The sequence below is a fragment of the Geotrypetes seraphini genome, chromosome 3 (assembly GCF_902459505.1).
Source record: "Geotrypetes seraphini chromosome 3, aGeoSer1.1, whole genome shotgun sequence".
Taxonomy (NCBI): Eukaryota; Metazoa; Chordata; class Amphibia; order Gymnophiona; family Dermophiidae; genus Geotrypetes; species Geotrypetes seraphini.
Genome location: NC_047086.1, coordinates 184,174,194 through 184,191,019, shown reverse-complemented (window position 1 = coordinate 184,191,019; position 16,826 = coordinate 184,174,194). Strand labels below are relative to the sequence as shown.

The following is a 16,826-nucleotide window of genomic DNA, read 5'->3' as shown; positions in this document are numbered from 1 at the left end:
AGAGTCTCTTTTGAGGACATATGCTCTTACCGACAGGCTGAACATGCGTGCTGGTACATAGAAATCAACTATGGCATCCGACAAACTGTCTTAGCCTGCCTGGTTAAATACTGATACTTAAAATTCTATGTGTGAAAGATTTGTTACGCCCCCCTGAAGAGTTTTTGAAACATGGCCATGTTAGGCATTTTGCATCTATAAGGTAGAGGTCTGCACGGGAATGGGGATCGCGGGAATCCCGCGGTTCCTGCGTGGGTCCAGCGGGAATCCCCCCTAGCTCATGGGACTCCCAAGGGGACCCCCCTCTGACCCACGGGACTCCCACGGGGACCCCCCTCTAGCCAACGGGACTCCCACGGGGATGGAAGGCTTTGGAAGCAGGGTTCGTCCATATAATATAATGGACACGTCAGCCTTAGTAAAAGAGGGGGTTTATAAGTTAATTGCCTGAACAGAAAACAAAAAAAGGGTTCCACCAAAGAGATTCCACAAGGAAAATAGCAGCGCAAACACAAAAGAAACTGGAATTGATGATCCTGTCAGAAGTAATTGCTGCTTTTTATGGGGACGGGCGGGGATGAAGGTAATTCCTTGTGGGGATGGGGGGGGGACGGAGAGGATCCTGGCGGGGACGGGCGGGATTTTTGTCCCCGCGCAACTCTCTACTATAAGGTAAAGCCTTTAATATATCCTATTGTCTCCTGGATCCTCATTTTTGGTGTTGTTCTTCAGAGATTTAGTCCATCAAAACCTCTCTCCAACTTTAATATGTTAATACATAGACTGAAGTGACTTGTGGTCACCTTTCCTCTTTGTATGTGATCCTTATACTGTAGCACTGAACAGATCTACAGCATCGCATCTATAGAGTATAAATATGTTAAAAAGTACACATGGAAGAAAAGCCAGTTTCTTACACAAGAGTTTTCAGCTTGCAGTCAGAGCTTGCGAGTAATGGACAAATCTTTTCCATGCCTTCATCGTCCAGTCTGTTGTTATCTAGGTCCAACACGCGCAAAGCTTGGCACTTGGCAACAGCGGTATGGAGATGGGTCATGCATTGCTTAGTCAGTCCATTACTCATGATACTGTAAGACATGAAAAAAGCAGATGTAATGAAGTGAAATGTTGAATATAATGATTGAAGAAGACCTCTGGTTCTATCTAGTCTCTGCCTATATTCTCTTTCTATTTCAATAATGCATAAGAAGATAAGAATAGCCTTACTGGGTCAGACCAATGGTCCATCAAGCCCAGTAGCCTGTTCTCACGGTGGCCAATCCAGGTCACTAGTACCACAAAACCCAAGGTGTAGCAATATTCCATGCTACCAATACAGGGCAAGCAGTGGCTTCCCCTGTGTCTTTCTCAGTAACAGACTATGGACTTTTCCTCCAGGAACTTGTCCAAACCTTTCTTAAAACTAGCTTGACTGCCAGCTCTACAGTATTTTTCCTCCCAGAGCTCGAGATACTCTTTGAGATAGTCTTAAAACCAAAAACTCTTAATATTCTAATTCATTCTTTGGTTATTTCCAGGCTGGATTACTGCAATACATTGCATCATGGCATAACTCAGAAAGAAATAAGAAGGCTACAAATTATACAAAATACAGCAATAAAAATTATTACCCACTCCAAAAAATATGATCATGTCACACCTCCTCTACGAAAAGCACACTGGTTACCAATTTCACACAGAATAATCTATAAAATTGCACTGATAGCCTTCAAAATCCAACACACCAATATTTCTGCATCGTTTTTTGATACCATACTCTCCAGTCAGGACTCTAAGATCAACGGAACAGCATTTGCTGACTATCCCTTCTTTAAAAATAATAGGTATCAGAAGAGCTACAATTTTTTCAGTCAGAGCAACCCAGCTTTGGAACAATTTACCAATCTATTTATGTGGAGAAACCTCATTAGAAAAATTTAAAAGCACATTAAAATGCTACCTATACAAAGACGCATTTGAGTCATAAATAGGATAATTCTTCTATCATTAATCCCAGGCTCAAATACCTAATTTTAACCAGACCTTATATATAGGTCACAACCTCCCCCATTCTCTTTTTAGGCTTAGCCATATTTGTAAAACATGCATTACCCTCCTGATGTTGTTTTTTCCTTAAATGTATTTTTACTTTCCTTAAAAATTGTAGTTCACCCCTCTTCCCGTATGTATCTCTAATTACTTGTGTACATACATTGTATGTTTACTTGTACAAATTGTTTTATTTTGTCTCCCAAATTTCCATTGTTATACGCATTGAAGTATTTGATATTGCGTGTACAACAAACTTTTAATAAACTTGAAACTTGTTCTAGAACCATCTTTTCATTGAGCATGCAATTTATATACCTTTTAGGTATTTGAACGTTTTTGTTATATGCTCTGTCTCTTCTCTCTTTTGTATCGCAAACTGTGTGCCGTCCGGGATTTCAGGTGTGCTGCGAGACGCCGGGGAGGAGGAGAGGTGCAGGCTGACTCCCTACAGGATGTGTATCTCGCGGCGAGAGGCACGTCTTGTAGGCAGACAGCCGGCACCAGCGCCTCTCCTTCCCTCCACACGTCTTCCCTTCCAGCACCCCGCACTGGTGGATCAGGGCCCGGCTGGAGGGTCTTCACGCATGCATGGACATCGATGTGATGGTGTCATGCATGCATGTGACATAATCGTGTCGATGTCCATGCACTTGAGTCATGGCCACCGCATTTACTGTGCCGCGGCTCGACAAGTTTGCGAGACACCGCTCTGCAGTATACACATATGCTATTAAATAGCTGAAGAGTTAATTTTAGAAATGATTTGAGCAAGTTGAAAGAGGTCTTATGCACCCAAGTAGATGCATCCATTTCTTAAATTTGAAAATCTCTGTCATATCTCCCGTCTCTCCTCTCTTTTGCTCTACAATCTATACACCTGAATTTATGCACTTAAGCAGCTTATAAAATTACCTTTGGTTTAGATACTCTTCTGGAGCAATTTTTATAAGCAGGCATCTAGTTTTAGGTGCCAAGAATGTGTGCAAATAGTGGTATCACTCCTTTTTATTTGAAACTCCATTGGTTGCCGATAAGAGTCGAGAATTCTGTTCAAATTTTTTTGTATTTGTTATAAAACAGTTTCGGGTTTGTTACCAGGTTATCTTGCATCTCATTTTTCTTTGAGTCACGCCAAAAAGACCACACGTAAAGTGCACTTGTTTTCATATCCCTCCATAAAATCCTGTTGTTATAAGAAGTTCCTTGAGAGAACCCTTTCATTTTAAGCTTCTAAATTGAATGTATGGCTTGGAAAAATTATGTTAGAGGTCTCTTCCTATCTTGATTTTAGAAAATTGTTAACGGCTCAACTCTTTGATAGGCTGGTATCCTAATGCATTCTGCTTCATTTTTTCAATCAAGTTCCTTATATTCAACTTGATATATTTTATCTGTTCTATGTATTACTTCTTTCCCTGCCATGCCGGTATTTTCTGCATTATAATGTAAATGCTTTCTGTCTTTAACTGATTTTAAGTCCATTATTCTAATTTGTATTTTATCTGTATCCCATGTATTAGCTGACCTTTTTGTGAACCGCCTAGAACTTTTTCGGTATGGCGGCATATAAGAATAAAATTATTATTATCATTTTAATCATTTATACTCTTTAGAAGCAGTAGCAGAAAACAAGATTGGAAAGATATCTTGTAAAAAGTTCACATTTCATGGCATTCTATGCCTCCAGCATTTACTCAATAGGGAAAACCAAATTCATCCTCCTCGAAAATGACAAAGTCCAAACCATAACCAATTTAGAACTCAACTCAATCAACTATCCCATCCAATCCACCATAAAACTACTTGGAATGACTATAGACAGATGCTGTACCATGCAACCGCAAATAAATAAAATAATACAGAAATCCTTCGCAATCATGAGAAATCTGAGACTAGTCCGGAAATTCTTTGAAAGAGCACAATTCCAGCTTATAGTACAATCCCTAATCCTAGGACTGTTGGACTACTGCAACATCCTCTTCCTTCCATGCCCTGCCACTTTGACTAGGCAACTACAAACTATCCAAAATACAGCTTTGAGACTCATCTACTCTTTAAGAAAACATGACCATATCACAGAAGCTTACATCAACTCACATTGGTTACCAATCCAAGAAAGAATACAATTTAAATTCTACTGCATGTTATTTAAAGCCCTAAATGGAGACAGCCCATCCTACCTGAACAACCGCCTCATCCAAGCATCCACAACCAGACACAGAAAAACGCATTCCCCATTCATATCTCCTCCAATCAAAGAAGTAAAACGATCAAAACTACACGACGGCCTCTTAGCCACTCAAGCCGCAAGACTGGACAACCAGATCTCCAACCTTCTGATGACCACCCCTGATTACAAGACATTCAGAAAAGAAATAAAAACTATACTTTTCAAGAAATTCCTGAAGCAGCCCTAACTTCACATTCTCTTAATAACTCTAAATTTGACAAACGTGCTTCCATTGTTACCCCCTTTCAAATCTTCTGTAAGCCGCCTTACTCTTAACAACCCGAGAAATGTCAAAAGATCCACCCTTTACCACTCTAGTAAATCAATCGTTCTCCCAATGTAACCCCCGTTTATAAATCTTTTATAAGCCGCCTTGAACCACAAGGTAATGGCGGAATAGAAATCCCTAATGTAATGTAATGTAAAATGTATTTATTTATTTTAAAATGTATTTTCCACTTAAACCCTAAGCAAGATTACAGTAAAAACAGACATAAACTACTACATACAAACTTCGTAACAGTAACAGCAGCACGTCAGCTATCCCATCATCTTCCTCCTACTTTCAATTGTCTAATTACACAGATCTCACATAAAACATTCCACTCTAATAAAATGCTTGCACAAATAAACGAGTCTTCAATTCTTTCTTAAAAGATCCCAAATCCTTACACCTTTGTTATTTATTACCCTTTTGTATTTTCCCTTAATGTTTCTTCTTTACTTTATGAATTGTATTTCATCCCTCCTTACCCAATGTTTAGAATATGTTAAACTGAGTGCAATTTAGTCTTATTTAAGTATTTGTATGTATTGTATTGCTCCCTAACAAATGTAAATTTTAATGTGTACATCGCTTAGAAATTTGATTAAGCAATTAATCAAGTCACCTTGAAACTTGAACACAATCTCAAGCAACCTGGTAAACAATTCCATAATTTCCATAATTGTGGACCTGCCACTGGCAGTTATTTTAGAAGACTTACTTGCAGTTTCTATGCGGGTGGAAATACCGGCACTTACATATGTAAATTGCATACAGACGTAAAAGCCAATTTCAGAAAGCCACTAGTCACATGAGATCCACACTTTGTAGAGATTTCAAGGGGGCGTGGCTTAATCCTGGCTTGGCAGCAGATCGATCAGCAAGGAAGTACGCGGTTTATTAAATCAAGCACCCGAAGTGGCCATGTTTCTCCCTAAGGTTGCATCAGAGGTTAAAACTAAAAGGGGATGAATTTTGAGATTCTATTCTAAAGAGTGTTAAATGCCTTTAGGATTTTAGGTTTTTGGATTGAATTTTACCCTAGTAGGAGTCTCAAAATCTAGCTGTTACTACAATAGAGCAGACTCAGTTTCTGGGTAGGAAATGCTGCAGAAGAAATGTATGCTGGGTTGTTTTTTTGGACTGAATTCTGCTTTTAGGGGAAACATGTTTTGATCCCCTTAAGTTTTAACCCTTGATGCAGCCTTAAGGTGAAATGTGGTATATTGGTTGCTTGATTTAATAAACTGCATATTTCTATACTGGTTGGTCTGCTTTATATTTTGCTGCTTTGCCTGCTTGCAGATCATCACCTCTTCTTGTTGTATATTTTTAATCCTGGCCTGGGCACCCAATGCCTTATTCAACGAAACGTGTCTCCTAGAAATGCGTCCTGATGCTCCACTAGGGTCAGGTGCTACCATTTTTCAAGATGATGGGGGAAGAGAAGGATATCTCCCTGGATCAGATAAGTATTACCGTATTGGTCTGGGGATAGGGTTACCAGATTTCACGAAGTAAAAACCAGGACACATGGCCCCCCCACCCCCAGCAATGCCCTGTTCTGCTGCTGCCTGTAGAGGGGGGATGGGCTTTGGTTCTACTGCAGGCTTTCCCTGTCTACTTTGCCTTGGTTTCCTAGGGCCAGTTAGCTTGTCTTCAGCTGCCCTGGCGGATGTATTGACCAGGTGCCAATGCTGTGAGTCTGCCTGCTCCTGATCCAGATCACCACTGCTTTTATCATATGGACAAGGGAGGTCAGCCTCAAGTCAGTCACCAGAACTGATCTGGTCAGCTCTTCTGCACAGCATCCTTTTAACAGTATTAGGTGCAAAACTAGTACGGGTGCTTGGTTTGTCACACAGGTTAGAAAGACCTCCGGACACCCAGACAGTCCTCTAAAAAGAAGACATGTCTGGATAAATCCAGACTTCTGGTAACTCTATCTGGGGATCAACCTATATAGAGGAGCGCTAGGATGCCTTGAACCAGATATCCTTGGGTGGCGGGGGAGAAGGAGGGTAGGGGAATCTAGGGGGTGCCAGGTGATCCTAGGCCCACTGGACCACCTAGAAATATTTGTAAGATGGGGTTGGGGATTCTATGGTCCACTGGGCCACATGAAATTTAATTTTTTTTTTTTTTTTTTTGGGGGGGTGGGGGGGGGGGGGGGTCAGAGGATCTAGGGCTTGCTAGCTAGACCACCACAGAATTTATGCAGGTTAGGCATAAGGACTGGGGAGTCTGGCCCCTATTTTTTTAATGTCTCCTCTCCTGACAGTGTATTAGCCAATCCCTACTCATACACTAACTGTACAGGAGACATTTACTACTGTTGCAGCAAACCACTGCCAGATTTCACAGAAGCCATAGAGATAGTGATTTGATGTGATTTAATAATTTGTTGGACAGATGGACAGAGATAGACAAATTGATCATCCACAATACCATTATGCATTTACAAATGTACCTAAGAAGACATTTCAGGAAACTCCTTTCTCGGGCTATAACTCAGCTTACTTTGAGCAGGAAAGAGAGAGTAGTTTTGGAATGGTTGTGTTGATGCAGGAAGGAGGCCTCTTTCTCTCCCAAAAAAGCCGCAAGCAGCTGCGAAAGACCATGACAACCATTTTAGAAGGTTGCGCTCCTGCCATGAAAACCCCCGCTGCACTACCAGGTACCTTGGTAGGCCTGGGAGGGCGTGATTGTGGGGTTGGGAGGGAAATTAAAGTGTCGGGGTCTGGATAGGGAAGAGAACCTTAGCTATAGGTTGGGAGGAGGGGGATGGGAAGGGGGAGAGAGATAAAGAAGAGAGGTGCAGAGACCTGCGAGGGGTTGGAGGGAAGAAAGAGGGGAGAGAAGCTAGACCTTGGGGAGGGAAGAGAGAGTGAGAGACCTGGAATATCTCAAATGCCCTTTTCTACCCTTTGTGGCTCTTTGTAAATCTTGGGTCACATTTTTAGGATATATTGGCTCTTTGCTTTAAAAAGATTGCCCACTCCTGTACTAGCCTGATCTACAATGTCACTAGAGGGCATGGCATCCATTTTGAGAGCAGAGCTAGCAGGAACAGAAGTGACTAGGGATTACTCTTGCCCTGATTAATCTTCTAGACCCTAGGGATTATAAGATAGGCACGAGGGGGGGGGGGGGCACCTACAGGTGGGCGGGGAGGGAGGGAGGCAACTCTTGTTCAGAGGGGAGGGAGATAAATAGAACAAAGAAACAAATTTTTGGCTTCCATCAAAAACACATGATCAGTTTCTGCTGAAACTGAAAAACATTGCCATAGCCTTTTGGATGAAACTTAAACCAGGCAGAAAAAGGATTTTTGGCCAGTTTTGATACCATAACTGAATACAAGATTCATTCGGCCTCTATTCTATTTATAAGCACAGCTAACATGACCTGTTTCCTTTAAAACAGCCATGAATTGCAAGTAAGTTAAAACATCATCAATGCAGTGACACACCATTGAAGAAAAGAGAGACAGACCTGAGTTCCTGGAGCCCAGAACACAGCTCTGGAAGAAGCTGCAGCAGCTGGATAACTCCACCGTCTCCCAGACTGTTTCTTCCCAGATAAAATTCCTTCAGGAAGGAGTTACCACGAAGAAATGAGATCAGAGAGGGGATGCAGTCTTTGGTAAGGCCATTTCCTGAGAGTCTGGAGACAAGAAGGAAGAGATTTATATAGGCCTTCACATAGGAACAATTTGCAGAGCCTGCCAAGCCCTTGTGACTTGAATTGCCATATCCGGAACAGACTTGATGGACCTTTTGTCTGACAAAATCCAACAGTTCTTATGATTTTTTCCATCCAGGCAGTGATGTAGCAAGGGGGGTTGGCATCCGGCATCAGTAGTACGCTGTGCACCCCCCCCCAACTCTTCCCCGCTGCTTGAGCACCCCCTTGTCCTCACGTACCTCTTGAAATGTTTGCCAGTGTGAGCAGCATCTTCCACCTCTTGCATGCACCAGCCTTGACTCCCTTCTGACTTCACGTCCTGGTCCCGCGACCAAGACAGGCCATCAGAAGGGAGTTGAGGCCAGCGCAAGAAACACGTGTCGGCAAACATTCAAAGAAGTACGCGGGGCAGGGCAGATAAGTGGAGAGGCATCAGTGCCCTTGTGAAGACGGCACTCGAGGCAGTCCGCCCCACCACCCACCCCCTTTAGTATGCAAGGAAATTTAAAACATACAAGAAGGTAACTGAATGCTGAGTTTCCCACCCAGACTCCATTACTGCTTGCTCCTGAGCTCCCCATTTCCTTTGTTTTTGGTCTCTGGACTATCTCAAATACCCAGCTCCAGCTGCTCTACCGCTGGTTCCTGAGTTATCTCAGATACACTCAATCCCAGCCCTAATACTGATGGTTCTTGATCCATTTCAGAGATACCAAACTCTAGCACATTCTGTGCTAGATTTGAGCTAATAGATACCCAGAACTTTAACTCCTCCTAGCTCAGTGATCCCCCCCCAACTGTAGTCTTTTAATTTCTTGTCACAGTTGCACCTTGACTTTCACCCTTTTCTTTCCTTTTGCTCTTGCTTACCTAAGAGTCTCTAGTTTATAATACTTCAGTGCATCGGAAAGTTTCTCCAGGAATGTTGATCCGAGCGATGTGTCATGGATCCTGATATCTGAGATATGGGAATTCAGGCACTGACAGAAGTCTAGAAGGAATTCTTCCCTCAAATAATAAACAGTCAGTCTGTACAGAGAGCAAAGAGTAAAATCCCTTAATTAGATAATACAACTATTCATAGATAAGAAGACCAGATGGCTCCATTTCATGAGGAATACACTGAACCAGTCCTGGTTTTACTGTCTTTATGCATCGAAAACAATTCAACTTACTCAATCTGTCTTTATAACATAGAGCTATCTGAGGGTTTGGATTAATAACATGATAGATAAATTACCCATTTAGTTTCTCTTTGAAACTCAGGCCAGGTCGTTATATAAGGAGTGCAAAGTATGAGCCAGAAAATATGTGCAGGATTTAAAAAATTAAATCCCATATGCACTTTCCAGCTTTCATCTTATACCTGACACCATCAATGAACACATTTGCTGTGAGCAAAAATATGCATGCTTACATCAACAGGGAAGCAATAACCAAACCTATGTAAAAACTTTGATCATTGCCTCCTACACAAGCCACAGTGCTATATATTTGGTACCAACTTTATTTTTCTTTGAAATTCTCGTTTCAAGAGACAGCAACATGTCTTCCTTTTAGTAATATAAAGAACAATCTTGGCTCTCCAATTTAGATGAAGTGCCAGTCCAACCAATGAAAGGGTGATCTCTGAGTTGCCACTGGCCAGATTAGGCATTCATCTAGGGTGGCAGAATTTGAGGGGTAGCGATGCTGCTCTGGCACACAAGAAAACTTCCTCACTTCCCATCCCGCTATCCAGCTCATTGCTGCTGTTACCCTATCTGCTACCAAGATAGCCCAAAACTTAAAATCAGTGGTCACAAGAAAGGAGAGTATTCTTTATTGAATCACAGCTCTTCTTTTATAATTATCAAGTTAACATATTAAAAGCAAACGCTTTTAGTGGAACATCTTAGCAATATCCGCAGGGGCAGAGAGTCCGCCCCCCTGGTGGATCACTGGCTGAGGGAGGATCATTCATTGCAAGATCTTAGATACACAGTGCTTATACATATTGACCAATTCGAAGGAGACATCTGTAAACTTTTATTGCAGAAAGAACAACGATTTATTTACAATTGGAATACTTTATTCCCTAACGGTTTGAACTCAGAAATCGAGTGGTTAAATATATAGATATATGTGTGGTGCCCTCGAATACTACGTCATTTCCGCTGCTATATTTGCAGTATTTCGCCAGATGGGCGTATGAGAGAGTGCGCATGTATTTAAATCCGGGAGCTTAGGTAACTTCAGCCAGTTCCTCTTCCGGTGTCGTTCCCCGATTTAGCTTGCCTGAGAAGGTATGTTTAATAACTTTATATCGATAGTACAGAAGTTTGATATTTGTTATAAAATTAACGAGATTCAGTGGCAAGATTGAGTATGTATTTGTTTTATTGTTGAAATGTTTTTAATGGTAGTTTGCTTTTACCTAGACCCCTCCTGACGAAGAATACGAAACCTGGGTCGGGGGGCCAGGCATTCAAGTAAAAAGCACATGGCACTTTAATCAGCACCTTAATAGCACTTCAGCACATTATAAAAATTGTTTTGCATGAATTGCATTAGTTGCACAATCCATTAACGCTGCTATAGATTTTTATATCAGTTCCGCCATTTTTTATAAATGGCTGAAGTTTGAAGTGGTTTACCATCTAATCACGAGATGTATTTCAGCGTTACTGGAAACTGAATCAATATTTTGCTGTAAAACAAGCGTTTGCTTTTAATATGTTAACTTGGTAATTATAAAAGAAGAGCTGTGATTCAATAAAGAATATTATTATTTTCATCACAGAATCCTAGTGACTTTCTCCCTATTAGTAAATTCACAAGAAAGGAGAGACCAGCCACCTGGGGCGGAGTGGGGAGGAAGAGGAAAAGCAAGATGCTGGGCTACAGGAGGGGGAATGGAAGAGGAGATGCTGAACTATAAGTCACACAATGGGAGGGTGGCAGTACACAGCTGAAGGTTTTGGTCTTTGAAAACTAGTCAATACATGTGTTAAATTAGTCCAATAAAAATGTATCACTTTATTTCCATTTTTGGTTTATTTATTTATTTTTGATTTGGTGAGTGCAATATGTCAGTACTTGACATTTACATCTGCCACCTTTATATTTCGATCAATACAGGGGGATGTACTTTTTCTCTTTCTCTGGTGCTGCACTGGCTTCCTGGGGATCCATTTTAATTTTTGATTACATATATCTATTTTTAGCTTGTGATAACTTATTTTATATTTGGTGAGGGACTACTTGTATTCTGCATATTTGAAAACACCAAATATACTGTTAGCATTGAATGTCTGTGTAGGATTGATCTGTCCTAATGTGGTTTGTTTACTTTCATAGTAGGTGCACTGAGCTATTATCCATTGCAATATTTAGTGCTGCCTTTTTCTAGATAGGCCCTTGTGTGAGTCCTTTAAGTTAGTGATATTATGGTATAGTAGAATTGCTTTATAGGTTCTGGGTGACTTCTTTACAGTTTTGTATAAATATAACATATATTACAAATGTGTTTGGTAACTCAACAATAAAAGCCACGTCCAGCCACTGGCACTGAATATTCAGGTATGTACGAATCATAGGCATTGGAATGGGGATGGCCACAAGGACCATGCTCCCCCCCCAAAAAAAAAAAAATTGGTACTTGGATGTCAGAAGAATTATGGCTCTCCTAACTCTCCCATCTATCGCCTCATTGGCCACTGTAATTTTAAATCTTTAGGCAGCCATCAGTGACTATGAGGTGAGCCTGCTGCCATTGGTCTACCCCAGAAGTCTTTATTCTGTAGCGTCCCGCCTATGCTGCCTGAAAATTTAAAATTACAGTGGCTAGGGAGGAGGTAGGTGAGGGAGTTGGGAACTGGAGAGAGAAATCTTGCGGGGGGGGGGGGGAGGATGCTGGGATTGGGAAGGGAGGGAAGAACACATGTTCCATGGGCTGGGAAGAACATAAGAATTGTCACTGCTGGGTCAGACCAGTGGTCCATCGTGCCCAGCAGTCCGCTCACACGGTGGCCCCTAGGTCAAGACCAGTGCTCCAAATGAGTCCAGTCTCATCAGTTTAGCATGAACTTGTCCAACTTTGTCTTGAAACCCTGGAGGGTGTTTTCCCCTATAACAGACTCCAGAAGAGCGTTCCAGTTTTCTACCACTCTCTGAGTGAAGAAGAATTTCCTTACATTTGTACGGAATCTATCCCCTTTCAACTTTAGAGAGTGTCCTCTTGTTCTCCCTACCTTGGAGAGGGTGAACAGTCTGTTGGGAAGGTAGGGAAGTACAGCTGCTGAATGGGCTGGGGGGGTTGGGAAGGCAGGGTAGGACAAATGCTACATGTTCTGGGAGGGGGTGGGAAGGCATAGAAGGCAGATGCTGCATGGGTGGAGTGGTGGGAAGGGAGGGAAAGAGAAATGCTGCCAGTAGGGGATGGAAGAGAGAGAGAATGGTTGGACATAGGTGTGTGGAGCAGGAAGGAAAGAGAAATGATGCACATGGGAAAAGGAAGAAAGAAGGAGACTTGTTGGACATGATAGTGGTGGAGAGGAGGAAGGGAGAAATATTGGATGTTGTGGTGGAGAGGGAAGGATAGGATATATGAAAAGGGATGCAAGAGAGAGAATGTTGGACTTGGCAGTATAGGGGGTGGGAGAGATGTGCCCTGGATTCTCCTCACTCCTCCCTTTGCAGCAAGGGAGGGAATGATAGAGAAAGATAGAGAGCGGTGTGTGTGTGTGAGAGAGAGAGAGAGAGAGACGTTGCACATGGAGAGAGAGGAAAGAAAGCAAAAGACAGGAAAGTAGAAAAAAGAGACACCAGAACCGACTTGAAGGAAAAATAAATCTCCAAACAACAAAGGTAAAAAAAACCCCCAAAACATTTTGCTTTGAATTTATTGATTGAAATATAGTATGTTAGCTTTGGAAAATGTGTATAGCAGATAACTGTATTGTGGTCAACAGAAAAAGAAATGCATTTCTGTTTTTCTCTAATGTTACTTGCTAAGTTTAACTTTTTGGGATTCCTAATTCAATTTTTATCTACTTATTTTTGATTCTTATTTGTGATTCCTTGTTCTGAATTTGGTGAGGGTCTGGCTTAAAATGTTTATTTGAAATGCCTTAGGCTCCTAAAATTGTATAAAATCATCCTTCTGCTTTGAGCAGGAAGATGCAGGGAAGAAAATTAAGACTGTGGAGGTAAAGAGTGGGCAGGGATGAAAAATGCTTGTAATGGTGAGGGCTGCTATATCACTCTGCCAATTATTTAGTACTACATCACATATTATTTTACCAAGAATACTAAGATACTGCACTTATTGCATATATTCTATAGCTATATGTAGAGACTACCAGGCATATAATAGCTACATATGTAAGAAATGTTTTGTATGGACCTTCAGATTGCAATTGGGTACTGAATCTTTCCAACCGCTAAACTCTTCATCAGTCCACTTTTTATTGAAAGTATCTAGCTACTGTTTTTATCTTCATATTTTTTATCTTTATCTTCATATATCAATCCATCTTAATAATCAGTCATTCATATAAAAATCCATTTGAATCAATTTGAATTTAAGTCACTTAGCTTTAAGTATTGGTTTAGGGCTCCTTTTACGAAGGTGCGCTAGCATTTTTTAGCGTGCGCTACAATGCCGCACATGCTAACCCCACGCTACACGGAAAATACTAATGCCAGCTTTATGGAGGCATTAGCATCTAGCGCGCTAAAACCGCTAGCGCACCTTTGTAAAAGGAGCCCTTAATCTTTCTTTTTACACTTTTCTTTTCTTTTTTTTAATCTTTATTTAAAGTTTTCAAGACTATTATAAAGTGCATAAAATTGTACATACATTAATCAGAATCAGCACTTACAATCCATCAGTAACAATACAAAATGAATTACCCCCCTCCCATCCAATACATTCAATCAAGGGAGATAACCCCCCTTCCCTCCATCCCACCACTTTTCTTTTCAAATCTCATCAAAGCCACCTCTCCATTGATTCAAATGGATTTTTATATGAGTAACTGCATTATTAAGATGGATTGATACATGAAGATAAAGATAAAAAATATGAAAATAAAAACAGTAGCTAGATACTTTCAATAAAAAGTGGACTGATGAAGAGTTTAGCGGTTGGAAGGATTCAGTACCCAATTGCTATAGAACAGGGATCTCAAAGTCCCTCCTTGAGGGCCGCAATCCAGTCGGGTTTTCAGGATTTCCCCAATGAATATGCATTGAAAGCAGTGCATGCACATAGATCTCATGCATATTCATTGGGGAAATCCTGAAAACCCGACTGGATTCGGCCCTCAAGGAGGGACTTTGAGATCCCTGCTATAGAATATATGCAATAGGGATGGTGAGGGGACAGGGAAGAAAAATGCACTTTACTGTGGGGATGGTGAGGGGATGGAGATGAATCTTTGTCCCTGCGTCACTCTCTAGTTGGAAGGAGCTTCTGTGTAATAAGATGATTTGAGCAAAACGTTACAATCAGCAAGGTTTACAATGGTGTCAAATGTTAATTAAGGGCACATGAGGGGCCAGAGTTTCAAAGAGCTATTAAGTAGAAAACATAATGAAAGCCTCCCCTCGCATTTACCTCAGATCCCCAGCTTAGTACTGAACTGATGTAATGAGTGTGTTTATGTAATGGGTAGGATGTCTGAATGGAAAAGGGAGAAACATGCCTCAAGATTTAGGGATTAACTAAGGACAGTAATTTCCCTCTCACTTCCAGTACAGGCTACAAAAAAACAAACAAACAAACCAAAACAACAGAGTAACACTTCAGCCTCTTAAAATAATGCATGGAAATAAACTTTATAAAGGTTAATTAAAAAAGATAAGAACATAAGAATAGCCATACTGGAGGGGTGTTAGAAGAAGGGAAAGAGAGATTAAATAAAATTATATTGTGTGTATATGAAGAATGAATGGAAGAAATGGGGTTGGGTTTGAGGCGGAGGTTGGGTGGGGTCTGATGTGGAGCTTTTGGGCCCTCCCAAACAAAAAAGCATTCCGCTGCCTTTGATGTGAATGATTAGAACTTATCCAGCTAAGGGCCAACATTTAATATTAATAATAATAATAATAATAATAATAACAGCTTATATACCGCAGGACCGTGAAGTTCTATGCGGTTTACAAAGGTTGAAAGATGGTACAAGTTGAATGAACTTAACAGAACTGAAAGATAGAGGTTAACAATTCAAGGGAATTGGTACTGAAGAGAAAGAATTATTTGGGTCAGTTGTCTAGATACATCAGGAACAGATATGTTTTTAGGCGTTTCCTAAATTCCCCATAAGTGGAAGGCGTGAGCAATTGTTCTAGATCTTTACCCCATAATGCTGCTTGGTGTGAGTGAAGGTATTGGTGGTGTCCTTTGAGCTTACATCCTCTAACTGGGGGGGAAACGAAGAGCAAGTGAGTGCTTCTCTTATGTCTGTTGGCTGAGAAGGAAAAAAGGTCAGTTATGTAATTGGGGGCTAGGCCATATAGAGCTTTAAAGCAGAAACAGGCAAACTTAAACTTTACGTGTGCCTCCATTGGTAGCCAATGCAGTTGTCAGTAGTAAGGCGTAACGTGGTCGAACTTCCTCAGCCCAAAAATCAGCTTGACCGCTGCATTCTGCATTAGTTGTAATCGTCGCATATTCTTTTGGGAGATTGCTAAATAGACAATGTTACAGTAAACAAGTTGACTCAGTACAAGGGATTGCACCAGAATTCTGAATGCTGACGTCAAAATATGCTCTAATGGATCGAAGTTTCCATAAGGTGAAGAAACCCTTACTGATCAAGGAGTCCACTTGGTCTTTCATGGTTAGGCACTGATCTAGTGTTACACTCAATACCTTCATAGTTGTCTGAATAGGATAACTAATTTTATTGATGCATAGTGGTGTTTTGTTGTCAAACGGATGTGGCGAGGCTACAAAAAATTTTGTTTTTTTCTGAATTAAGTTTCAGTTTGAATTCAGTCATCCATTGCTCCATCAAATTTAGTGCTTCTGATGCTTTGGGAGTAACTTCCGAGAGAGAATTAGCAAATGGGATGATGATCGTAAAGTCGTCTGCATAACTGAATAATTTTATTCCCAACTGGGTCAATTGCGCACCTAGTGAGGACATGTAGATATTGAAAAGCAATGGGGATAGATGCCAGATGGATTGCTCTAGGAGTTGGAGAGATCGTAACTGAAACGTACTTGATAAGTACGGGACTTAAGGAAGCCTCGAAACCAGTTCAGTACCTCTTCCCTAATGCCAATAGAATCCAGGCATTGTAGCATTTTTCCATGGTCCACTAGGTCAAAGGCAGAGCTCATATCAAACTGCATGATCAGGGCATTAAGGCCCTTGCTGAACAAGAGACGTAGATTATCTAAGATAGCCGCAATTACTGTCTCAGTGCTGAACAGAGGTCTGAAACCGGATTGAGTTTCATGTAGGAGAGAGAACTGATCAAGATATTCCTTCAGTTGGGTATGTACTAATCCCTCCATGATTTTTACAATAAGTGGGATGGATGCTATTGGTCTATAGTTGGTTACCAGTTCTGAAGATGTTTTGTTTTTTTTTGGAATTG

At 41.0% G+C, this 16,826-nt stretch overlaps 1 protein-coding gene across 1 annotated transcript in view; it reads right to left on the bottom strand.

Moving 5' to 3' along the window:
- The window catches only part of LOC117357233 (NACHT, LRR and PYD domains-containing protein 3-like), a 104,148-nt gene that overhangs the window by 45,810 nt on the left and 41,512 nt on the right, over positions 1-16,826 (bottom strand). Inside the window, exons 7-9 of the mRNA XM_033937605.1 lie at positions 9,105-9,263; positions 8,043-8,213; positions 918-1,088 (exon numbers count right to left, since the gene is read on the bottom strand). Of these exons, the coding sequence (XP_033793496.1) occupies positions 918-1,088; positions 8,043-8,213; positions 9,105-9,263 (501 nt within the window). The remainder of the gene's footprint in view (positions 1-917; positions 1,089-8,042; positions 8,214-9,104; positions 9,264-16,826) is intronic.